Source organism: Saccostrea cucullata, unplaced genomic scaffold (genome assembly GCF_032062105.1).
Source record: "Saccostrea cucullata isolate Sc308-1 unplaced genomic scaffold, CSIRO_AGI_Scuc_v1 ctg1235, whole genome shotgun sequence".
NCBI lineage: Eukaryota > Metazoa > Mollusca > Bivalvia > Ostreida > Ostreidae > Saccostrea > Saccostrea cuccullata.
The window spans coordinates 151957-179808 of NW_026921301.1; the positions used below are offsets into that span (position 1 = coordinate 151957).

Below are 27852 nucleotides of genomic sequence, written 5' to 3' on the forward strand. Positions count from 1 at the left end.
TCAAACTTTACAGATATTTAGGACACAATGTGTATAGATGTGCATATTACGAGGAAATTACGATTCCTTAATTTTTTTTTCTGGGAAAATCACTTCGACTTTTGGGGGAGCGTGGGGTATGTGAACGTGCTCACTTTTTCTTTCATAGTGCATAAAATTATAAACAACTTTAAATCAAATTATATTAGGTCTAATAAAGCCAATACACAGTATTTATTTGATAATAATTGATAAAAAAAAAATCCATTCTGTTTCAGACGTTTTTCTTACATTATTTTTATGAGAGTGTTATGCATGTTTTATTTCACCCCCCCCCCTTTCATATCACGGGAAAATATCTTCAAAAGGTGAATGATTCGCAATAATGCCTGCTTTTTTATGAATTCGATGAAGTTAAACCATGTACTTAATCGTAAATTTTATTTACAACATGTACAGACAAGCGTAATGTTTATTTTTGAAAAAATTACTTTTTTTCAATCAACCCCACTGAGCTTTCAACCTTTGATATTTTCCCTGACTAAATAAAATCATCGGCATCACGGCATGGGCCACGTGTGTCCAAGCATCTTTCACTGTTGAGTTAGCAATGGATTACATGACTTCTGAGATGCATTTTTCAATAAAAGTAAAATAGGATAATTCTTTCGACATGTGCACATTCCTGTAACGATAGCAGTAGTCAGGTAAATGTTTTTATCACTGCGCTTGACGCGTTTTCTCGACCTGCATGGGTGTTTGGTGTACATGTATGTATTCCGTGTTAGGTTATCTTCTATATTGCAGCAAATGCATTCAAAAAAAATTTAATTCTCGGTATAGTTCTATTTTTTTTTTTTTTTGAATTTTTACTTTTCAAACATGTATTTGGTCAGTTTATGGACTTCTAAAAACTTTGTTATCGGAGATGTGTACATGTCGACAGTCAGGCTAGAAAATCACTCAAGTGAAGCAATCGTACAAGGCTATATATAGCAGGTACAGGTGACCAAAAAATTTCAATAAAATATGGCGGAATCGAAGAAATATGGCGGAAAAAGGCGTACAGGAATGTAGTAAGTCGTACAAAGATGAAAAATGATGGCTTTTTAAGAATTCATGTCAGCTTTAAGAAAAAAATCCTTTCTCTTGGATTGTCAAGATCTAGCGGTTTTGAATTTTTATTTTGCCCTTGTCACAAGCGGGCGAATTTAAAACAAGACGGGTTCCGAAAATTCCGTAAGAATTCTTAAACCGAACTGTGAGTGTGACTGAGCGAATTTAACGGGGCAAAATCACCCCTACTAATGTGTTCGGAACCTTTTATTTGTCGGTGTTCTGCATATTATAAAACCCGATGAGTTCAGAGTAGCTCTGACATTGGCTCTGGCGAGAGCTAGCGAGACTTCAGCGAGATAGAGTAAATTATTCACGGAAATGTGGCTAGGAAGTGACTAGCACGTGGGGACATGGTAAACAGAAAAGTTATGTTGTGTTTTAGTTTTCACCACCCTATAATATCATTCTGTAGAAATGTACTTCAATCGATCTTTCTTGAATTCATTCAATTTTAAATTATTTTAAAGTTTTTTCTATGATACAATTTTCTGCTGTCATGAATTAGAATTTTTTTTAGACAAATATTTTGCATGGGAACCGGGACTATATTTTTTGGCGTCAGATTAGCAAATGGGGCACCAATGTGACTTTAACTGACAAATCAGATGAATGATAATTGCATTATGGGTTACTATACGAATACCACAGGAATTTTACGCTTGATAAATTCCTTTATTGTACTATCGGTGAACACAATTGCCAGGTGGATTCCCTTGCCAACACACGTGATCACGAGGGGCGACTTCGATTCGTACCCGAGTACGTACTCGAGTTACTGGAGTTTCAATCGAACGACCATAGTTACTACTCAAAATACGTCATATGACCTTATGAACTCTACCCAAGCTAACCCAGCCATACAGTAGGATTACTAGAGTTTCGATATGGCGGCGTCTGAATGTATGTTTATTTGATTAGATTTTTCAGGCTTACTGCCCGATAACAGCAGAAACATAAATTCAAATTCGAAACCAAAAATGTTCAGAGCTGAAAAAGAAAAACATTTCAACTGCAGCAAAAGCTATAGAAAAAATTAACTCAACAGATGATGTCAAAATGGACCTATTCGACCGCCTTTTAAAACTCATAGAGGAAATTTATTTTATTTTCGCTACCCTTCAAACTCATATAAGTTCGCTTGAAAACCACATGTTTGTGTAAACATCCGGTGTAACCGTGAAAACTGTCGCTAGTGCTCAGTGTCGCTCTTAATAGAATATATAGGGAAAAGAGCGACACTGAGCACTGGCTTATGCGCATGCCTAGGGATTTCGGTCGCTTCAAATCGAAGCGGTGTCCCACTGAATTTGATTCCATGGTAATAGTATCCAAAGTCGTAGATCTTTACGTTTTCTTTGTTTCTTTTAATCTTAAAAGAAGGCAAGACAAATAAGATTTTAAAATTTTAGAACTTTTCATTTTTTTTTTACCTCGTATAGAATTATTAAATGATCTTTTAAATTTCTATATTATAGAGAATAAACGGCTACACATTTAATCGCGGTGAATTTAACAGATACTTGTATTTAAAAAAAGAAGAAAAAACATGCCACAGTCCCTCAGTCATTTCTTAATAGGTGTGAACCACGCCTTGGGCGTTATCTCAGACAGGTGTCAAAAATTACCTGTATGTTAATAACTAACAAACACAGCTCCCCATGGTCGATTGATAATTTGATACCAATTAAAGGTGTGAACGGAGGTGAACCGAGAACTGAAGTCTAGTAACAAACCTTAAATATCTGTATATGCCCTGTTCACACGGAGAGTTTAATTCGAATTAAACGTAAGTTTACTGCGAATTAGCTTCGCTTTGCGTTCACACGGAGAATTTAATGCGAATTAGTTTATATATATATTACTTCGCATTAGCTCCGTGTGAACGCTAAGCGAAGCTAATTCGAATTAAATTTTTGGGCATGCGTAATGGCAAAATTAAGTCAAATGCGTCATGTCAGTGGTCAAATTGAAGTACTTGTGCTATTTTTGAGTGAAAAACTAAGGAAAAATGTGTCAATCACTAAGATATGTCTCCAGACACTGTGACATTATGTCAAATGCATCTGTTTCAGGATAAGGTGACGTGATTTGTAAATGACGTCATAATAGCCTTCCTCACGCCTGACTGTCAAAGTAAAATTTTAATTCGCATTAGTTTACTTCGCATTAGCTGTCGTGTGAACGCAATTTAATTCGCATTAGTTTACTTCGCATTAGTTTACTTCGCATTAATTTACTGCGAATTAAACTTTTCGTGTGAACAGGGCATTATATGTATATATATATAAGTTCTATCAACCAGTTTTTATTTAACAGATAAATAACGAGAAACACGCATAATTATGAAGAAAAAATCGTAGAAAATAATTATTTTGAAATAGTTATGAGCGTCAGTGCTGAGTGTCGCTCTTCAAAATGGCAGTTTCCTATTTTCTCACACCTGACTTATATATCGTCTGTAAAACAGGTATACAGTAAAATTTCAAGCCGGTCTTAGTTGATATAGATGATTTAGGTATAATTTAAGAATTCTAGAAGAAAAAATCGTAGAAAATAATTATTTTGAAATAGTTATGAGCGTCAGTGCTGAGTGTCGCTCTTCAAAATGGCAGTTTCCTATTTTCTCACACCTGACTTATATATCGTCTGTAAAACAGGTATACAGTAAAATTTCAAGCCGGTCTTAGTTGATATAGATGATTTAGGTATAATTTAAGAATTCTAGAAGAAAAAATCGTAGAAAATAATTATTTTGAAATAGTTATGAGCGTCAGTGCTGAGTGTCGCTCTTCAAAATGGCAGTTTCCTATTTTCTCACACCTGACTTATATATCGTCTGTAAAACAGGTATACAGTAAAATTTCAAGCCGGTCTTAGTTGATATAGATGATTTAGGTATAATTTAAGAATTCTAGAAGAAAAAATCGTAGAAAATAATTATTTTGAAATAGTTATGAGCGTCAGTGCTGAGTGTCGCTCTTCAAAATGGCAGTTTCCTATTTTCTCACACCTGACTTATATATCGTCTGTAAAACAGGTATACAGTAAAATTTCAAGCCGGTCTTAGTTGATATAGATGATTTAGGTATAATTTAAGAATTCTAGAAGAAAAAATCGTAGAAAATAATTATTTTGAAATAGTTATGAGCGTCAGTGCTGAGTGTCGCTCTTCAAAATGGCAGTTTCCTATTTTCTCACACCTGACTTATATATCGTCTGTAAAACAGGTATACAGTAAAATTTCAAGCCGGTCTTAGTTGATATAGATGATTTAGGTATAATTTAAGAATTCTAGAAGAAAAAATCGTAGAAAATAATTATTTTGAAATAGTTATGAGCGTCAGTGCTGAGTGTCGCTCTTCAAAATGGCAGTTTCCTATTTTCTCACACCTGACTTATATATCGTCTGTAAAACAGGTATACAGTAAAATTTCAAGCCGGTCTTAGTTGATATAGATGATTTAGGTATAATTTAAGAATTCTAGAAGAAAAAATCGTAGAAAATAATTATTTTGAAATAGTTATGAGCGTCAGTGCTGAGTGTCGCTCTTCAAAATGGCAGTTTCCTATTTTCTCACACCTGACTTATATATCGTCTGTAAAACAGGTATACAGTAAAATTTCAAGCCGGTCTTAGTTGATATAGATGATTTAGGTATAATTTAAGAATTCTAGAAGAAAAAATCGTAGAAAATAATTATTTTGAAATAGTTATGAGCGTCAGTGCTGAGTGTCGCTCTTCAAAATGGCAGTTTCCTATTTTCTCACACCTGACTTATATATCGTCTGTAAAACAGGTATACAGTAAAATTTCAAGCCGGTCTTAGTTGATATAGATGATTTAGGTATAATTTAAGAATTCTAGAAGAAAAAATCGTAGAAAATAATTATTTTGAAATAGTTATGAGCGTCAGTGCTGAGTGTCGCTCTTCAAAATGGCAGTTTCCTATTTTCTCACACCTGACTTATATATCGTCTGTAAAACAGGTATACAGTAAAATTTCAAGCCGGTCTTAGTTGATATAGATGATTTAGGTATAATTTAAGAATTCTAGAAGAAAAAATCGTAGAAAATAATTATTTTGAAATAGTTATGAGCGTCAGTGCTGAGTGTCGCTCTTCAAAATGGCAGTTTCCTATTTTCTCACACCTGACTTATATATCGTCTGTAAAACAGGTATACAGTAAAATTTCAAGCCGGTCTTAGTTGATATAGATGATTTAGGTATAATTTAAGAATTCTAGAAGAAAAAATCGTAGAAAATAATTATTTTGAAATAGTTATGAGCGTCAGTGCTGAGTGTCGCTCTTCAAAATGGCAGTTTCCTATTTTCTCACACCTGACTTATATATCGTCTGTAAAACAGGTATACAGTAAAATTTCAAGCCGGTCTTAGTTGATATAGATGATTTAGGTATAATTTAAGAATTCTAGAAGAAAAAATCGTAGAAAATAATTATTTTGAAATAGTTATGAGCGTCAGTGCTGAGTGTCGCTCTTCAAAATGGCAGTTTCCTATTTTCTCACACCTGACTTATATATCGTCTGTAAAACAGGTATACAGTAAAATTTCAAGCCGGTCTTAGTTGATATAGATGATTTAGGTATAATTTAAGAATTCTAGAAGAAAAAATCGTAGAAAATAATTATTTTGAAATAGTTATGAGCGTCAGTGCTGAGTGTCGCTCTTCAAAATGGCAGTTTCCTATTTTCTCACACCTGACTTATATATCGTCTGTAAAACAGGTATACAGTAAAATTTCAAGCCGGTCTTAGTTGATATAGATGATTTAGGTATAATTTAAGAATTCTAGAAGAAAAAATCGTAGAAAATAATTATTTTGAAATAGTTATGAGCGTCAGTGCTGAGTGTCGCTCTTCAAAATGGCAGTTTCCTATTTTCTCACACCTGACTTATATATCGTCTGTAAAACAGGTATACAGTAAAATTTCAAGCCGGTCTTAGTTGATATAGATGATTTAGGTATAATTTAAGAATTCTAGAAGAAAAAATCGTAGAAAATAATTATTTTGAAATAGTTATGAGCGTCAGTGCTGAGTGTCGCTCTTCAAAATGGCAGTTTCCTATTTTCTCACACCTGACTTATATATCGTCTGTAAAACAGGTATACAGTAAAATTTCAAGCCGGTCTTAGTTGATATAGATGATTTAGGTATAATTTAAGAATTCTAGAAGAAAAAATCGTAGAAAATAATTATTTTGAAATAGTTATGAGCGTCAGTGCTGAGTGTCGCTCTTCAAAATGGCAGTTTCCTATTTTCTCACACCTGACTTATATATCGTCTGTAAAACAGGTATACAGTAAAATTTCAAGCCGGTCTTAGTTGATATAGATGATTTAGGTATAATTTAAGAATTCTAGAAGAAAAAATCGTAGAAAATAATTATTTTGAAATAGTTATGAGCGTCAGTGCTGAGTGTCGCTCTTCAAAATGGCAGTTTCCTATTTTCTCACACCTGACTTATATATCGTCTGTAAAACAGGTATACAGTAAAATTTCAAGCCGGTCTTAGTTGATATAGATGATTTAGGTATAATTTAAGAATTCTAGAAGAAAAAATCGTAGAAAATAATTATTTTGAAATAGTTATGAGCGTCAGTGCTGAGTGTCGCTCTTCAAAATGGCAGTTTCCTATTTTCTCACACCTGACTTATATATCGTCTGTAAAACAGGTATACAGTAAAATTTCAAGCCGGTCTTAGTTGATATAGATGATTTAGGTATAATTTAAGAATTCTAGAAGAAAAAATCGTAGAAAATAATTATTTTGAAATAGTTATGAGCGTCAGTGCTGAGTGTCGCTCTTCAAAATGGCAGTTTCCTATTTTCTCACACCTGACTTATATATCGTCTGTAAAACAGGTATACAGTAAAATTTCAAGCCGGTCTTAGTTGATATAGATGATTTAGGTATAATTTAAGAATTCTAGAAGAAAAAATCGTAGAAAATAATTATTTTGAAATAGTTATGAGCGTCAGTGCTGAGTGTCGCTCTTCAAAATGGCAGTTTCCTATTTTCTCACACCTGACTTATATATCGTCTGTAAAACAGGTATACAGTAAAATTTCAAGCCGGTCTTAGTTGATATAGATGATTTAGGTATAATTTAAGAATTCTAGAAGAAAAAATCGTAGAAAATAATTATTTTGAAATAGTTATGAGCGTCAGTGCTGAGTGTCGCTCTTCAAAATGGCAGTTTCCTATTTTCTCACACCTGACTTATATATCGTCTGTAAAACAGGTATACAGTAAAATTTCAAGCCGGTCTTAGTTGATATAGATGATTTAGGTATAATTTAAGAATTCTAGAAGAAAAAATCGTAGAAAATAATTATTTTGAAATAGTTATGAGCGTCAGTGCTGAGTGTCGCTCTTCAAAATGGCAGTTTCCTATTTTCTCACACCTGACTTATATATCGTCTGTAAAACAGGTATACAGTAAAATTTCAAGCCGGTCTTAGTTGATATAGATGATTTAGGTATAATTTAAGAATTCTAGAAGAAAAAATCGTAGAAAATAATTATTTTGAAATAGTTATGAGCGTCAGTGCTGAGTGTCGCTCTTCAAAATGGCAGTTTCCTATTTTCTCACACCTGACTTATATATCGTCTGTAAAACAGGTATACAGTAAAATTTCAAGCCGGTCTTAGTTGATATAGATGATTTAGGTATAATTTAAGAATTCTAGAAGAAAAAATCGTAGAAAATAATTATTTTGAAATAGTTATGAGCGTCAGTGCTGAGTGTCGCTCTTCAAAATGGCAGTTTCCTATTTTCTCACACCTGACTTATATATCGTCTGTAAAACAGGTATACAGTAAAATTTCAAGCCGGTCTTAGTTGATATAGATGATTTAGGTATAATTTAAGAATTCTAGAAGAAAAAATCGTAGAAAATAATTATTTTGAAATAGTTATGAGCGTCAGTGCTGAGTGTCGCTCTTCAAAATGGCAGTTTCCTATTTTCTCACACCTGACTTATATATCGTCTGTAAAACAGGTATACAGTAAAATTTCAAGCCGGTCTTAGTTGATATAGATGATTTAGGTATAATTTAAGAATTCTAGAAGAAAAAATCGTAGAAAATAATTATTTTGAAATAGTTATGAGCGTCAGTGCTGAGTGTCGCTCTTCAAAATGGCAGTTTCCTATTTTCTCACACCTGACTTATATATCGTCTGTAAAACAGGTATACAGTAAAATTTCAAGCCGGTCTTAGTTGATATAGATGATTTAGGTATAATTTAAGAATTCTAGAAGAAAAAATCGTAGAAAATAATTATTTTGAAATAGTTATGAGCGTCAGTGCTGAGTGTCGCTCTTCAAAATGGCAGTTTCCTATTTTCTCACACCTGACTTATATATCGTCTGTAAAACAGGTATACAGTAAAATTTCAAGCCGGTCTTAGTTGATATAGATGATTTAGGTATAATTTAAGAATTCTAGAAGAAAAAATCGTAGAAAATAATTATTTTGAAATAGTTATGAGCGTCAGTGCTGAGTGTCGCTCTTCAAAATGGGCATTATGGCAGTTTCCTATTTAGGGGAATTTCAGACGTCGCACACCGGCGTTATAATACACAAAATAATTCAGCTGATCATCTTAATAAGTTACATTTCCCAAGCTTTCTTGGAAGGAAAGATATATTCCTTATCAACAAGTTTGAGGCCCAGTTTAGTAAATCTGCACAATTTTTTATGCAAGTCTGCAAATAAGGGAACTTGTAATTTTTCTGCACTACTTTCTTCTCCTACTGATTCTAAAAATAATTAGTGGGATGTACTAAGTACCCAACATACTGGTATTCCTAGGTATGTGAATTATTGATACTTGTATTATATAATTTAATGTCATATCATTTAATACCCGGTATTCTTTCCGTTTCATTTATTGAGTTGCATTCCTGATATATATCTTACCATATTGATATCGATTATTTTTATTGAATATGGTATAAATTTAATACCTTGTAAAAGGAACGATGTATCGTCTGCAGCGTGTTGTAGGATTTTTATTCTTTAAGCACGAGTTCTTCAGTAAAGCCTATTAATTCTGACGAATTGTGAATCTTTTTCGACATTGTTTCCACTATACTAAAGGAGTATACCAGTAAATAAAAGAAGCAGTGTTGAGACTGGACAACCTTGTGTCATTTTGCATTTCTGCCCGTCTGTCACACTTTCTTTCGAACTTGTGCTGACATTTTACATAGCAATTCCCTATACATGTACGGCCTGAAGATTTTTTTTAGATAGATGTGATGCATTCCAGTAAAATGCGTTATTTTTATTTTGAATCTGTGTTCCTCTAAAAATTGACGCTTTCTAAATTTTGGTGTAGCTATAGTCCAGAATGTTTATCAGAGAGCCTGTTATTTAAGTGCTAGGGTTTCGTAATGAACGTTAGACAGAATACTGCCTCCAGGACGTTAAAAAAGTGGGAGGTGGTAGTGTAGTGAAATAAAAACGGTATTACACAAGAGTTAGAAATATTTTGGTTCGTATTTAAAGGTCTTTGATGGTAAAAGGTACTCTAACTATGTTCTACCTGAACACGCCTATTCAATTTTGCAATGACAACCTCATTCCTGCAAAACAACAGAAACCCGATTCTGCAATAGTCATCTAAATCGCGAGATTTAAACCTAACTATAAGCAGCATTAGACAAATCGGATAGACATGATCCATTTGCCAAAGACAATCACATCCCTAGACCCTGCAACAGCTGACTAAAGCACTACATTTGGAGTGGGAGAGTATTCCTACAGAGTTTTTATAACATACATTACCCTTTTACTGTAGATTTCAACTTGACTGTGAACTACCCCCTGACTGCAGACTCCACTTTGACTATGAAGAACCCCCCTGACTGTAGACTCCACCTTGACTATGAACTACCCCCTGACCGTGAACTTCCCCCTGACCGTAGACTCCACCTTCACTATGAACAACCCAAAACTGCAGACTCCACTTTAAATATGAAGTATCCCCAAATTGTAGACTCCAATTTGACTGTGAACTACCCACTTACTGTAGACTCCACCTTGACTGTGAAATTATCCCCTGACTGTAGACTCCACCTTGACTATGAACTACCCCTTGACTGTGAACTACCCCCTGACCGTGAACTTCCCCCTGAATGTAGACTCCACCTTGACTATGAACAACCCCAAACTGCAGACTTCACCTTATCTATGAAGTATCCCCAAATGTAGACTCCACTTTGACTGTGAACTACCCTTGACTGTGAACTACCCCCTGACTGTACACTCCAACTTGACTATAAACAACTCAAACCTGTAGACTCCACCTTGATTGTAAACTACCCCTTGACTATGAACTACCCACTGACTGTAGTTTCCACATTGACTATGAACTACCCCTGACTGTAGACTCCACCTTGCCTATGAACTACCCTTTGAACCTTTACTGTAAACTCCACCTTTATTGTGAACTACCCGCTGACTGTAAACTCAATCTTGACTATGAACTACCCCTTGAACCTTGACTGTAGACTCCTTGACTATGAACTTCCCCTGACTGTAGACTCCACCTTGACTATGAACTACCCCTTGAACCTTGACTGTAGACTCCATCTTGACTATGAACTACCCCTTGAACATTGACTGTAGACTCCACCTTGACTATGAACTTCCCCTGACTGTAGACTCCACCTTGACTATGAACTACCCCTTGAACCTTGACTGTAGACTCCATCTTGACTATGAACTACCCCTTGAACCTTGACTGTGGACTCCACCTTGACTATGAACTACCCTTTGAACCTTTACTGTAAACGCCACCTTTATTGTAAACTACCCGCTGACTGTAGACTCCACCTTGACTATGAACTATATCCCTTTAACCTTGACTGTAGACTCCACCTTGACCATGAATACCCCTTGAACCTTGACTGTAGATTCCATCTTGACTATGACCTACCCCTTAAACCTTGACTGTAGGCTCCACCTTGACTATGAACTTCCCTTGACTGTAGACTCCACCTTGACTATGAACTACCCTTTGAACCTTTACTGTAAACTCCACCTTTATTGTGAATACCCGCTGACTGTAGACTCCACCTTGACTATGAACTATCCCTTGAACCTTGACTGAAGACTCAACCTTGACTATGACTACCCCATGAACCTTGACTGTAGACTCCACTTTGATTATGAACTTCCCCTGACTGTAGACTCCATAGACTCCACCTTGACTATGAACTACCCCTTGAACCTTGACTGTGGACTCCACCTTGACTTTGAACTTCCTCTGACTGTAGACTCCACCTTGACTATGAACTTCCCCTGACTGTAGACTCCACCTTGACTATGAATAACCTCCTTTCTGTGAGGGGTCTATTTTGTCCCAACACCTATTGCAACACAAGACCTCAATGCATACTGTCTCATCCAAAGGAGCAGTCTCCACGTCCAACAGTGGGATTTGAAACCACAACATAAGAACCAACCCCTTACTTTGCAACTCTAGAAAATTTCTAACCACTGCACCATGCATGTGACAGCACATCAATTTAGAAGATCCATAAACTGACTTAAAAAAAACTTAAATTGTTGCCAAAAAACAAGAAAAATGGTATCCCTAGGACCATCAAAATAATTGGTCTAGTATCTGTCTGCTACCAATTTATCATAATTATCATGAAACTATCAACAATAAAATATACTTAACATGCATTTCATACTCTATACTATACCTCTCATACTGGCCTATCTTGGCCTTTGAAGAACATTAAAAAAGGTATTTTTTGCTCATTATTAATTATCTATTTTTTACAAGTCTACCTATCATTAAAACAATGAAAGTTCTTTTTGTGTAATAAAAAAGTGTTCTTGTAGAGTTCTCTTATTCTATAAACCTTTCAAATACATGTATATTATTGTTCCCGCCTTTGCAAAAGTGGGGGGGGGGCAATATAAATCTCATCTGTCTGTACTTCTGTCAATCTGTAGTTTTGTCCATCACAAAAACTTTCAATTTGGTCATAATAATAAGATTCTCAGCCAACCTTGGTCTTTCAGTCAGATGATGTAACCTAATTAGCGTCTGAAACTTGCACAACTTTTCATTCATGGCTGAAATATAGATTTCGGCAAACGTTAACAAGTTTAGAGATAATACAATGAAAGTTTGTTGTACAGCAAGTGGTGGGGCTTAGTCACATTTGGTGATGTGCCATATACCCTGGAACTAAAAGTGAGAGCCTGCCAGGGATCATCCTGGGTTGGGGTCTTTAAACCAAGACCTTTAAGAAGGGAGGAATGTGGGAGTCAGCCCAGTTCGATCGCCAGTGACCGGATAGCTCAGTTGGTTATTTGAGACCTGACCGGAGATTCAGGGGGCCACGGTTTGAATCCCAGTCTGGTCTACATTGTTTTTCTCCTCTCCCATAAAAGGAAAAGATCCGAAGGGGGCATCAGATCATTAGAGTGAAATTACTCCTACTCTCAGCATAGCTCTATTAACAATACTCATTTTCTTATACTTGTATTGTCTTCACTTTTTTATAGAATAATGTTTAACAAAAAGTATAATAAATGTTAGTACAGTAAGAAAAAAATGTATGTTAAGAGAAATTTTATTTGATCAAGCCGTTCAATTGAATTTCAGGTTAAAAGGTAATTTCTCGAATATCTTAAACAATTGTCAATCTGTCATTAAACACTTACAACATGTGTACAAACTAATGAATTATTTGGATTTTATAGTAATTTATAATGGATTTCAAATTTGATTTAAGGTGGTAAAAAATAGATAGGTCAATTTTTTTCCCCAAATTCAATTTCTCTGATACTTTGATCTTTTGCTCTAGGATACAAAACCTCTTCCATATATGATATGAAAGAAATTCAATCACACATTTTTGTCCACATAGTTTGAAATATGGCCTGTAAGAAAGTTGTGAAATCAGACATTCAACGTTTTTCAACATTATCAATTAATTTATTGAAAACTTGCATGATGCTGTTTATAAAAACAATATTATTGTTACTGGTACTTGAATTCAATAGGTTTAGTTATAATGATACTGGTAAATTTGAATAAGATATTATGTAAAAATAGAGCATACATATAAGTGTCAGAATTGAAAATAATTCACAAGTAACTATGCTACACACAAAGTTATCTCACAAGAAATTGTATATTAAATTCAATTTTTACAAAAAATCAACAGAATGATTCTAATGGGTCCCAGAATAAATTGTGTCAAAATAAGGAAAATTGAACTGATAGTTTTAGATATTTCATCACAATATTTTTTCTTTAACTTTTTATCTTTAACCTCTTGATATGACATTGACCTTTACAGTACATCAAACATCTCGTAATATATGTGTCCAAATATCAGCCCTCTACTATACAAGGAACATAAGTTACACTGCATTTCGTAACAGACTTACAGTCTGTACTGCATTTAAACAGCATTAAGCGATTCTAAAATGTGAGCTACCAAGTGACCAATACATGTATTTAGAATTCTCTGATTTTTCTCCCACAAAATATATGATGTCAATTTTTGCTTGCTTAAGTAGCGCATAAAATATCTACCAAACTAAGTGATTTTGTCTTCAAATACTGGGCAAATTCTTATACTTGAGAGTTGTCTTACTCAGGTAGCTTGTCTAGCATTGTAGTGCATATGCAAGATGTTTTTTTTTCACTTTACTATCTGGTTTCATCTCTTTGTATGATATATAATTTTATATTGTGTGTGGACTCTAGACACTGATAGATGTTTGAAGTTATAAATCTAAGTTTATCATCACTGTAATGAAAATGAACTGTCTATCCCAACATTAACAATATTTCAGTGACATTGCATTTTACTGAACAGTGTGTCGATTTACCCAAATGGAGCCAAAGGTGACTCGAATGGACTTCTGTAGACTTTATATCAAAACTAAAATGCATCTATATGTATAAAAAAATTATTTAGTTTTGCATTTAGATATTTATATTGTTGAATATTCAGAATAATGGCTATTGAAATAAATGTGTTTTATGTTTATGACAAACATTCAAATTATTGTATCAAAAAAACTTACTTTATTCATGACATTTAAGCAAATTATTTTAAAATATACAAGTTTACCAATCAGAAAATTTCACAAATTTATTCTTTTTTAGTAAATCAGTCACGTAGCAACAGGGGGCCGGGGGCTTGCCCCCCCCCCCCCCCAACTATTTTCCAGACATAACTTTTAGTTTTACTGTATTAAAAATGTTCATTGAAAGCCGGGTGTTAGCAACACCCTTGAAAGCCCCCCTCCCACCACACATACTTTCAAAAAAAAAGATGCTAAATCACTATAAATAATATTACTATTTTTATCATAATTAAGTCCCTTTGGTTAAATCGACGCATCTTACTGAATGTCACCTATCATGGATCATCATTGAACATATAATGAATCAATGTGAACAGAACTCATCTACCCAAAAACTATATGTATATGATGAAAATTGATTGAAAACTGCTCAGTTTTTAATTTATGACAGAGAATGTTAACACCTAAACATTCATAGGGAAAATCCACATTAGTCTTTGTGAACAAGAAAAAAAACTTTTCAGCATTATAGACACATTAAAACCACAATAAATAGAGGAAATTCGCGTCGCAACTTTATTTGAAGTATTCTATACTGGTTGCAAGTGGCGAGACCATAATTTAACCTTACTTGCATTACATTTATCGGCGAAACAAACGATAATTATTTTTATTTTATCTTGTTAAAATACTATCTTACTTACAATAGATCGGTTTTGATTGCGAGTTTACTATTGTTTTCACTGGTACACAGCAATTCAATTCTGTAATGACCAACCATATCATATATAGAGCGTGGCACACTAGGTCTCAGAAAATCAAAATAAGTTTCCATATACCTTGTATACATATATAAACATAAAAAGTGAAACAATTATGTTGCTATGGATTGCCGTTGCCATGGTAACGAACTCACCTACTTTCCCCTCCTGAAATGCTTCTTTTTCTCACAATAATCGAGAAGATTGGAGTGTTTATATTGCCGTTAATACATTCATTAAAGTTCTGATCATGATACGTGTTGTTAATATGATGAAAAATGATTAGATTAAAATAATAAAAAAAATTCTAAAAAATGTTACAATATTGGAATATCGTATGCTATTAGGAGTCCTTGAGTAGCTTTGGAAAAGGTCAAATTTGGTCATTTTTCAAAGACGTTTTACATTCGAATGCAGCCATGCAGGAGCTGGGCATGATAATATCTATGAAGGGGACATACTGTACTATCAATATATGCAATAAAATTTTTGGGGCAATTGGGTTTAAGAGTAGTAACCATGGAAACAAAATTGACATTTTCCCCTTTTTTAAAGTTAAGATTTGGGTCATATTTCAAAGAAGCTTTACATTCGAATGCAGCCATGCAAAAGCTGGGCATCATAAAATCTATGAAGGGGGCATACTGTACTATCAATATATGCAATAATATTTTTAGGGCAAATAAGTGTAAGAGTAGTAACCATGGAAACAAAAGTGAGATTTTCCATTTTTTTCAAAGGTCAAATTTGAGGCATATTTCAAAGAAGTTTTACATTCGATTGCAGCCATGCTGGAGCTGGGCATAATAATATCTCTAAAGGGGGCATACTGTACTATCAATATATGCAATAATATTTTTGGGGCTAATGGGTTTAAGAGTAGTAACCATGGAAACAAAATTGACATTTCCCCCTTTTTTTAAAAGTTCAAATTTGGGTCATATTTCAAAGAAGCTTTACATTCGAATGCAGTCATGCAGGAGCTTGGCATCATAAAATCTATGAAGGGGGCATACTGTACTATCAATATATGCAATAATATTCTTGGGGCAAATAAGTGTAAGAGTAGTAACCATGGAAACAAAAATGAGATTTTCCATTTTTTTTCAAAGGTCAAATTTGGGGCATATTTCAAAGAAGTTTTTCATTCGAATGCAGCCATGCTGGAGCTGGGCATAACAATATCTATAAAGGGGACATACTGTACAATCAATGTATGCAATAATATTTTTGGGGCTAATGGGTTTAAGAGTAGTAACCATGGAAACAAAATTGACATTTTCCCCTTTTTCAAAAGTTCAAGTTTGGGACAATTTTCCCATTTTTGAAAGGCCAAAATTACAAAAAAGTTAATACAAGGGTTCAATTGTATTTAATATCTGATTTGCCCATTTAAATGTATCTAAAGGAAGTAAACACAACACAATCAAACAAGCATTTGATCATACAATCTGTATGTTGCCATAGAAACATATAGGCATATCATAACTGGCAAGTATTAAAATTGATTGATTGTCTGATTGTTTGAATTATAATATATCAATAAAAACGTCAAATATATCAAATTATTAATCAACAAATGTACATTTGTTTGTTACAGTTATATATGAAATTTGGCTATCGCATGTGCATATCGTCAGTGCATACCTTAAAGAGAGAACTGCCAATTCCTATAACAAAATGACATGAGATCTATTTTGACTAGCGGGAGCTTAACGTACTAAGCATGTGGGAATGAACAGTATGGTATTTTCCAAGTTGCAGAAATATTCAACAACGATCATATTACATGTACATAAAAATTTTATAACTTTCATTTGAGCTGCATTTTCACAATCTGTCAACTTTTCAGCAACTGGTAAATAATTCAAATGTTAGGCTTTATATCACAGTTGCAACATGAGTTTATAATTTACATTGCACAAAGGCATATATTTCTAATACATGTAGCTGGTCTTACAGTAAAATTTTGTCACATATGTTGAAAAACTAGTACAATGTTGTATTACATATCAAATTTAAAAGCTAATCAACAGATATAATCGATCTCCCCCACCCCTCACCCCTACGCCTAATTATTTTGATCTAATAGGAGATTCCTTATCTGATCTTTTCGGTCTTCTTCCTCTGAGGCACAGAAATCTGCAGCAGTCATCCTCTTCTCCTTTTGACAAAGACGGGAGAAGAAAGAAGATATCTGCTGACCAGAAAGGAATTCTGACCTACTAAACAGTCCACAATTCCTCATCTCCTCCGCTGCAATATACGGATCTACTTTATTGCCAGTCCTCTTCCCAATATCGAACTTCTCTGTCATGAAAGCTTTCTGCCCAGAAGTGAAAGTTACTCTTTGTCTGTTTTCTTTAATGGCCCATCCCATGTCTAATTCTGAACATCTACATACATCAGTATTGCTGTGGGACTCTAAAACCACAGATCTTTGTGGCTGGAAAGACAAAATCTTATCTGCATACATCCTCTTTGCCTTCTCTGAAATGTTCATTTTGGCATCGCTTCTGAAACTACAGTTGCCCATGTTTACATGATTTTCAAGAGCCTTTTGTGTAGAGAATGTCTTGGAGCAACTTCCCTCCGGACATTCCAGAACAGATGATCTAGATGGATTCTCCTCACTAGTGTCCTCTACAAATCAAATCATTCTTTGTTAGATAAGATGTAACGTCTCCATTTAAGTAAAAAAAAATCTTGAGTGAGACGCAAAACAATAAATAAACAAAAAAACAATGAATTATTGTACATGTAAGCTTTTCTGGGGTTATTTTTGGTTGCTGCTTAGTGGCTAGAAAGTAAGAGTAAAAAATCCCTAATCAAACTGAAAATTACCAGGAGTTTCTTCTTCCATTTCTGAAATTCCTCCGCCAATCCATCCAGCCACTGTCTTTAGTTCTACAGAATTTTCTGGGGCACTTAGATGATCCCAGGTTAGTAACTTTCCTATAAAGAAACATTGATAGATATTCATTTTAAAATGCATAAACAAAGGATGCTGCTTGAAATATGAAACCTCTTATGCCCCCCCCCCCCCCCCCCCACTTGGGCATATATATCATAGGGTGATAAATCTAGATATCAAATTTCATTTCAGTGTGTGCAATCTCTACAAAGAAATGAACAGAAATAACATATTATTGGGATATATCTAAGCCAAAGGATCAATAACTGTGTCAAAAATTGCCCGATCATACCTAAATAATTGTGGTGCTGCCTCTTTAAAAATAGTCATTGATAAAAACATATACCTGTGTATCAGTCTTTGTCGAAATCGGCAAGAGTATTTGCTGATAAAATAATTGCACACAAATCATTCCCCATAACTATCATATCAAAATACACTTTGAATATGTTCTTCATTACCTTTACCAACTGAATAGGCTTTCCACATCCTGAGTCCACTTTCTGTAAATTGGAAGTTGTACATCTGCGAGATACATGGTATGGTGCTTTTTCTGGGTGTTGCATCCAAAATGTTTACAGATGTGACAACTTTGACTCTAAGGTCATCTTTATTTTCCTTGTCTACAGCCTAAAAGACATGAGTTAACAAGATTATTATAACTTATCACAAAAACTGCATATTGTCATCTATTCTGATGACCGGCCTTTTTAACAAAAACCTCTGGGGCCACATTGCCCAACAGACAGACAGACCACTCAATCACAAAAACTCACCTAACCAGAGTTTATTAACAAATGCAAGAATTAAAAATACAAAATATTGACACATTTTGAAGTCAAATTTAAGAAAATATAGCTGTGCGGAACAAATAATAATAACCTGTTTCATGTGCTGTGCTGTTGTGACATCATTGCCCTCATTGACATGGCGTTTGATGATGGATTTGATGTGAGAAGCACGTCTATCACATGGCCCTGTAAAATATGACATTTTTAAAAAGTATAAACTCACTTATATAAACAAAAGATATTCAATGGTTTGTATTCTAATATGATTTATAAATTTCTATCCACAAGCCTTGGCAACTTCTTTATATATCACTATGTTTACAAAATTAACCTTATACATAACATGTATTTGTTTCATTGATTTTTATATCATCCGCATGATGCAGTGGTTAGAGCAACGGTGCAATGATCTGATGTACATGTAGCTCTGACGACTTATACTTGGACGACAAACACTTGGACGACAAACGCACTGACTAAGAAATAGCTTGAATGTGCATCTATAATAAAAAACCAACAATATATATATATATATATATATATATATATATATATATATATATATATATATATATATATATATACCTTTTCCATTCTGTGCCTCACAAAAGTTGTAGGACACTATACTGGAGGGAAGTTCATGTTGAAGAGTCAACAGTGTGGAGGAACTTTTGTAACATCCAGCATTGTCTGAGAAAAAATGCAACCGGGTTACATCTTTCTTAAGGGCCATTATATCCTTTGAAACATCCACAAGGATCTGTGATGTGACTGCTGCATCCTGTGCTGTTGGTTGTTCAAATATATGGATGTGCGTTATCGTAGAATAGGAGCAATGATGTTTTAGAAGTGAAACGGTTATGTGCCAGTTTATGCCCCTCTTTGCAAACCAGTCTACTTGTCCTAAAATAAAGAAATTATTTTTTTTTCAAAGAAAGATTAAAACAATGTCACATCAATGATGTTGACAACTGGAGAGACAACTGAAAAAAAACCAGACAATTAGAAAAGATTAATTGAAATATGAAAGGCTGTGAAAAGGGTAAATTAGAGCACCCATGAATCTCAAATAGATAATGAAAAATGGAGCCAAATCTGTTGACGGATAGAGCTATGCCTGAGGGAGATGATCCTTCAGTTTGAGATTTAAAATCTATAAATAATTTTAGACAGTCAAAAAAAAGTTGAATTTCTAAGCAATTACCAAAGCACCTGGCTACTATGATTAAAATCAAAATAAATATATCATCTTTAATGAATCCAAGTTCCAATCAACAAACTAAAATGTACCTTCTCTATATTTCCTTGGAAGAAATTTCATAGCCCAATCACAAGTGATGACAGCATCAACATTTGTCATGTTGTCAACAATCACGGATCTAGCCTCCTCCTGGTTTCTTGAACGAATCACATGGCTTTTCCAGTTCCGTATTGCCGATATCGACTCTTCTACCTAAAGAAGAAGAAAGAAAATTATAAGATTTGTTAGTGAAACATTTACAAAACCCTTATTCAAAATAAATCAGATACAAATTCAATTAAAAGGTATACCAATAAACCTCAAAATGTCAACTGATAAATCTATCAGGAAGTTTAAAATGGATTAGTTTCAAGGGAGGAACAAAGCATGTAGAATATATTTAAAGTACATATATATATGGAAACTTGGTAAGGCATTACAGTGTACAAAACAGCTTCCTTGTTTCTCCATTCATGTATCTCCGCCTTGCTCTTGATGAAGTTTAAAGTGGTATTCATGTTTACACACTCTTGGCATGATGAGTCATGGTTATGATCACATAAAGTTTTGAAGTTGGAATCTGTTGAACTCAGAGCATATGACAGGCAATGATCAGCAACTGGGTTTTCCCTTGTGACATGTACCTACAACACATTGAACAAATTATATTGATTGCTAAATGAAAGAAAAACTAAACTGAATTGGAAATACAAATGTTGAATACATACATGTACATGTATATTCATATATATTGTCACTGTGTTTGGCAAACACTGGATCCAAAATCAAGTTTGTATATATTTTTGCAATTAGAATTGAATTCTAAATAATTACTTTTGTGATTACCTTTAGCTCAGATTTAAGGTATCGCTTTGCATTTTGCAGATTTTCTTGCACAGAGTTGGATTCCATGCTTGTCAATCCAAGGTCTTGGACTACCGACTCTAGGTCTTTAAAAGCTCTACAACCCTCCATAACATAGTTGTCAAGACCTTCAATGCTTTGCCTGACCAATGCAGAGCAGTCATCTAGGAGTTTGTACAATGTGCTTGAACCTGTTTTGAATAAAATTAGAAAAGTTTAATCAAAATGTAAAACCAGAACTAATTCAACCCTTAGACTACTGCAATAATTTTCATTGCATGAAATACAGTTTATTGTGACATCACAGAAAAATGTAAAAACATTTAAGTGATGTTATGAAACTTGAGAAGTAACATAGAATAAATACATATGGTAACAAACAATGCATCATGCTCAATGCAAACATTATTACATGTACTAATAATCCATCACATGTATCTTTACCAAAATTTTGAATACTTATCTTAAAAATTCACCAGTACAGAATAAAACAATGTTACACAATTTATGAAAAAAAAAAATATAAGTTATATAAATCCCCTTGAGGTAGAAAACACCAAAACTACAGAGAAAATATGTTCTATAATCTACCTTTGAAAATATATCCTCTGTAGCTGTTTTACACAACTTTTTGCCTAATATGAAAGTTTAGACCACAGAAGTGCACAAGTTAAAATGTTGATCATTTTCATTGTTATGTAAGGTGTTTTAAAAGCCTTATGGAAACAGACAGCAGATTTATAATACCTCAAAATCTCATGGTCTGAAGATTTTTGAATTCTTCAATAGTGGAAATGGGCAAAAAAAACTTTAAATTTTTATATATACCTAATGGCTTTATGTTCTCTTCATTGCATACTGTGTTGGGCTATTATCCTTGATGGCGCAAGACTTCTTATCACACTTGGTATCTTGATTATTTCTCCACATGGTAGTTTCAATGTCTTCTCTCCAAAAGGCTGATCTTTTATAATATGACTGGAGAGTATGAAATCAATGAAGTGATCCAGCTGACTAACATCAAACTTTTCTCTGACTTGTTTTCTCTTGGACACAGGCTCTCCAATACCAAACTGGTTGCAATGCTGTTTAGCAGCCTTAAATTTGTACTGAGTCACGTCAGGAACAAGCTAAAATTTAAATAGAATATTAAGTTTATGTGAAATAAGGAGTGAAAATATATAAGTCTATAATAGGGCTGGGACGATACAGTGTATCGGTGCATTGCGATATTTTTTCTACGGATCGATACACCCACACAAATATCAAAACTTTCATTTTTTTTTTATACTTTTCAGAATGACAAAAATATATTATGGTTACAACCAAGAGTGAAAGTAATTTCTCAGCTCCAGTGAACTAAAATAAAGAAATGTTCATAGATTTTGATTTAAATGCAATTTCAAATCAACAATGTATGAATTCTAACAACTGATGTGATTCAAACATAACAGCCATGACAATGAAGATCTTTACATGGACTAAATTCTTACATACTTTCTTCACTTCTTCGAAGCTGTGTTGGTCAGATATGATTGACAGAATTTGCCTCTGTAGGTGCCATGTTTCTGCTCGTTTATATATCTCCACAAGAGTATTGAAGGTTGGCGTATCCTGATCTTTATTCTGCTGTTCTTGAAATATAGCGGATTTAATAAATTCAGCTTCTCCAGGACAAATGGTGTTGCATATCAAATCAAAGCACTGAGCAGCTTTCGATATGTATCGATGTTGGGTTCTTCTGCTGGCTTCAGTTATCTGCCCTTGTAACTTTTTAACGGGGCTTAATCCTGCAATAACAATGAATGTACCATGTGATCATGGAGCTTATGGCTCTTATGGTCGGTCTTTATTCTTATTAAGTAATGTTACGACCTTTACTGTTGACCTCTGACCCTGATGAACATCTTACCTACTTGAGAGTTATAAGCAATGTTATGATAAGTGTCGCTACAGCTAAGTCTCAAGATGACCTTGACCTTTGACCTCTGACCCTGAAAAACAATAGGGTTCTTCCTCTCATGATGGTGATCAAGTATACCAAGTTGTATGATTCTAGAGATTACCGTTTGGTCTCTATCCTGCCTGCAAGGCCCGGACAGACAGACAGACAGACGGACGACGCTACACCATAATACGTCCCATCTAAAGACGGGCATATAAAAAGGGTGACTACTGGACAGACACACAAACGCCAGACAAAGTGATCCCTATATGTCGCTATGGTTTGCAGGCGACACAAAAATGAAATAGATAGAATAAAGGAAACATGATATAAAAAGATCTTTGGAAAGTTGCAATATATAAATTTATACCTGACAAACTAAGCAACGTGTTCAAAGCTTCTCGGGGAGCATCAAGACTGCGATTATCATCCCAGCAGGAAACTGAGGAAGATTGACTAAGACTATTTTCCTGACTGCTCTCTGTGAAGTCTGTCCAGGCGATTTCTGCAGCTGGCAGCGCTGCCTACAAATGTAATCGCAATTATCATTTCAAAGAAATCGATACATGAAATCATGAAAAGGTGTTACTGATCCCTTAGTCTTACATATGATGTATTGACGTACCCTGTATAACTTTGAATAAAATTCATAAAACTTAATCAGATAAACAGAATATCTGATTAACATAATGCCCTATTCACCAAATTAGTAGTCTTTATATCCTGCTCATGATTCTATTTGAAGACTTCATATAAGGTGTAATATTACTGTAATTATCTACATTATTGATAAGATTGAAGCATAAGTTTTACAAGTACTTTCTGTTTAAACTGATTTATTGTCATTAACAAGGTCAATCTTTTAGTTCACAAAATAAAATATGTGGTCAAAAGATGTAAATTTGTTAGGATTGAGACTAACTGTCAATGTATATTAGTGCTATTCTAATATCAATATAACAGGATTTTGAAATTTTGCATAACAGAATATCAGAAAGAAAAATAAAGGACAAATAGAAAAAGCTAGGGTTTGGTGCAGCAATATCATATCAGGATATCCGAAATATCAGATTATGAGATATCTGATTTAATGGGACCCACTGTATAATAACAAACAGACAAATATACTGTTACAGTAGTAGATGTTGTTTTATCTTACCTTTCTCGTACGTTTTAATGGAACCGGGTTACAATCTTCGAATGAGTCTTCAATGCTAAACTGAAAATAGGATGTTGGTTGAAAGCATATCTTCTTGTATTGTATGTAATATACCTTACATCTACGTGTAAAATAAGAGAGAAGTACACATTTCCTGGCAAAAAAAAACTAAAAATTTAATGTAATCAAACATTTTCTCACTTTACAAATATTATACAATATTTACCAGCTGCTCAGACTCATTTTCATTGAAAATTTCAGCCTCCAATAATTCTTTTCTGCAATTTCTGCATATACCTGCAATTGTTTTAAAATTATACTAAGTAAGTTGTATTAACATATATCAGCTGACTTAATAATAATAACAAAAATAATAACCTTTATTTATCCAGGATAACTCAATTAGTTTAAAACTGGTTTCCATTGCCATTGCATAAATATAATAAATTATAAAAGTCTACATATAACATAATATTACTAAGGAGACAATGATCACTTCCTACAAATCAAATCTGACCAAATGCAAATTACTCATTCAATGAGTGTACACTGCCAGTGAGTGTACAAAAGTTTTTTTTTTTAGCGTGTCGCACTTTAAACATATGATGATTTCAGGAACCAATCCACTCAGAGTGAGAAATAAGATAGAAGGGTAGAAGGACATGTAGCAAACTATTATCTGTAATTAATAAGGTGTTTAAACTAGAACAAACAAAATAATAAACACGTGTTTACAACAAATCCTAATCTATTGATATGCTTGTCGATAAACACACTCTATTACAAAAAATGTTTCATTCAGTACATATATTAATTATGATTTAAAATAAAATTACTCTGATGTATATAGTATCTATAATAGATCTAATGTGATCATCAAAATGTGTATATTCTCCTTATTTCAGCAATGAAACATTAATTTCATTGTAGTGAGCTACCTATAGATTGAATATTGTTTTTGTACTTATTGTATTCAAATCAGATAAAACATAACCCACTCACCTGTTCCAACTGCCAACACAACTCCAAAATTCTCATGTATAGTGTATACATTTGGAAGTGTCAGTGTTCTGTCAGATTTTCTTCTTATGCCCTTATGAGTGTTAAAAATGAAAGGGATTTCACAGAAGTTCCGTCGTTTTCTTCTACTGTTTGTTTCCAAAACATGGACAGAATGGTTTGCACAGATAGAGAAATTTCGTTGAGAAGGGAGCAATCCGAATTCAGTACAAATAATTACGCTTTCGTCGTTTACTTTCTCCGATAAACGCTCAGTTTGGTCGGAACACTTGATATGTGCATCTTTTTCACGAAAATCGCAAGCCATTACCAAAACCTAACTAGAACAATATAAAAAAAACTCCAACGACTCAGCCCAACACCGGCATCTTTCGCAGACGTATCTGACGTCTGACGTTCAATGTTTTTGTTTACATGTCGCCTTTTTGCGGTATTGGTTAAGTCGCGCCATATATAGGTTCAGTGTTACCTTCAAAAAGTCGAAATATCGCAAATTTGTTTTAATTATTAATCAAAAAGTATATGATAATGTATATATTTATTTATTCATTTAAATATATATTCATATTCATTGATTGATACTGATTGATCGAAATGGTTACGATCGATATACTTTAATAATTGACTTTTCTACCTCCATTTTGAAGAGGTAATCAAATGGGGAATCCCCTTTTACAAAAATAACGTGTAGATTTCGCTGTATTCAACATGAGATAGAATGCCGATTTCCAATAGCCCCAAAAATGTTTTAATGGTCTTGAAAACTACACAATGCAGGGATTCTGTCCGATATCAGGAATTTTACTGGGATGGCTGCGTTTTCTTGTATTTTAAGCGGGTATTCTGGTTGAAAAAAGTCATTTTTTGTATAAAAATCGATACCGTGTTACCCTTTAGAAGTGCAAAAAAAATCAAATACGTATTATTTATATTAGATACATAGTTTTTCTTAGTTTAAAGTTTAAAAAAGTCAAGAGATATAAACATCCTGAAAAATAAATCGCCTGTAAGTGAAAATTCACATAATGTCAAAAAATAGAGAATTGAACCTCCGTTACCATGGTAACGAGGCACCAGACAGTCCAGTCCAATACGAAAAATCGTAATGTTACGAAATATAGTAATATTACAAGAAATCGTAATATTACAGAATATCGTAATATTATTCTTATATTACTATTTTTCGTAATATAGATAAATAACGGAAACTCGTAATATAGCAAGTTGAGAGAGAATATATTACGAGTTTTCGTAATGCAAGACAAAATTAAGCATTGAAAGAAACTGAATGATGTTTAGGGAAGTATGACGTCAGAAATACATTATGCCCCAATTGTACTAGTATCACGTGGTCATCTTGGTCAGTGACGTCTATCGAAAAGTATGGAAATGCAAGAAGAAAGTAACAATGGTAATGGGTGAGCGAACATTTTGTTTTATTATTCTTATATAAGAATTTCCCCAAGGATGGGAACAATTTTCCATAAAATTTCAATGTATCCTCAAGCTTGTCACAATGGTCTATAATCCCCGAATTCCCTATATTTTTCCCGAAGTCTACCCTGAAAATCAGACCCTCATTTCAAATAACGAGATGTTACGAGAGATAACTTGTAAGACTCTCACTAGGCTCTGAATCTGCTTGCACTTGGATCAAATGCACCAAAACAAAGAAAATGCACTAACCATACATATCCACGATATCATAATGATGAAACCAGAGACATATAATCTCTGATGAAACATAACAAAGAGATTGGATCAGAAAAAAGGGAAGTAACTCTTAGAAGAGTTAGAAATTGCTTATATTACGAATTTTAGTATATTATTACGATTTTTCGTATTGGACTGGACTGCCAGATGCATGACCTTCTACAGACTTTTTTTCATAATTTGCCACTCTGAACACTTCTGGAAAGTTTCAACAAGATTGACAACAGTGACTTTGCGTGCCCATGTATGGTTGGTGGTTACAGAGAATTGGTATTAATACTCGGGTATGAATCGAAGTCGCCCGAGTATACATGTATAGTTATGTAAAAAATGTTTTGTCCATTTAAACGCATAGAAGCTGCTCGTTTTCCTTATCCTTGAATTGCTGGTGTTCTGAACTTGACACGAACTACGTATACGTTTTATTAAGGTAATTCCACCCTCCAATGATGTCATAGGTTTTTGCAAAAACTGTAAGAAGTTTAAATTCATACCTTTTATAACAAAATTTCTTGGAAGAATGCTTTACAATAGGTGTAATGATGAATATTGTTCAGTTAAATAATTAAAAAAATGCATATTTTCTATATTTCATCAATTATTTAATCTAAAAAAAAATGTTGACAATGGCAATAACTCCTTCTAAGGCCTCTTCATCCAGGCATTTGCTTTATTGTAAAATAGTTTCCCTGATATTCACAATTTAAAAGTATCTTTTAAGTAGGAAGTATTTAGGAACACTCAGCATCAGAATTATGCATTTTAACCAGTTTTTACATATTTTTCATAACACTGTTTACAAAAAAGTGCGATTTTTTAACGTTTACATACACTTCTGTGTATTTATGTTTCGTGTCTTAAATAATATGGTGACGGCTACATTTTTTGCAATAATTGGAAAGTTTAAAGTATATTAAATGAAAATAAATGCAGTTTTTGTACTTTGAACCTATAAAATTGTGAGAGTGGAAACACCTTAAGCATACTTTTCTCTATAGTTATTAACAAATTAAAAACGCCAGTGATATTATTAATAGTTTTTAATGTTTCATAGGAACATTTTTTTTTACTTTGCACTCCATTGATATGATCATAGATTGACCTGAACCACGTGTTCGAAGTAACATGTATTTGGCGTTGCTCGTGGTAAGATCCTCTGTGCGCATTAATAGCAATAGCCATATAAGGCAAACAAAGGTTTGTCAGTGTAAATGATATTATACATTTTTTACACGCATCTCGGTCGC

General features: G+C 33.8%; 1 protein-coding gene across 1 annotated transcript; it reads right to left on the reverse strand.

The window, feature by feature from the left end:
• Window positions 1–16312: 16312 nt before the first annotated feature.
• Window positions 16313–24910, reverse strand: LOC134259674 (uncharacterized). Its single transcript, XM_062742267.1, has 13 exons — window positions 24875–24910; window positions 23084–23237; window positions 22266–22558; window positions 21788–21898; window positions 21597–21636; window positions 20751–20959; window positions 20345–20548; window positions 19955–20117; window positions 19250–19567; window positions 18756–18850; window positions 18335–18503; window positions 17804–17914; window positions 16313–17602 (listed from the first exon to the last, which is right to left on the reverse strand). Exons 1-13 carry the CDS (start codon window positions 24908–24910, stop codon window positions 17031–17033), a joined length of 2475 nt encoding a protein of 824 aa, XP_062598251.1. The 3' UTR covers window positions 16313–17030.
• Between the last annotated feature and the right edge of the window lie 2942 nt (window positions 24911–27852).

Excerpts from the sequence above, each read along its gene's own strand:
- LOC134259674 (XM_062742267.1), bottom strand. The coding sequence starts at position 24,910 with ATGAGAATTTTGGAGTTGTGTTGGCAGTTGGAACAG. Across the intron at positions 21,637-21,787 it reads AAGTCAGAGAAAAGTTTGAT|CCCAACACAGTATGCAATGA; the intron begins GTTAGTCAGCTG and ends CAAGGATAATAG. Across the intron at positions 19,568-19,954 it reads TCCAAGGAAATATAGAGAAG|GACAAGTAGACTGGTTTGCA; the intron begins GTACATTTTAGT and ends TCTTTATTTTAG.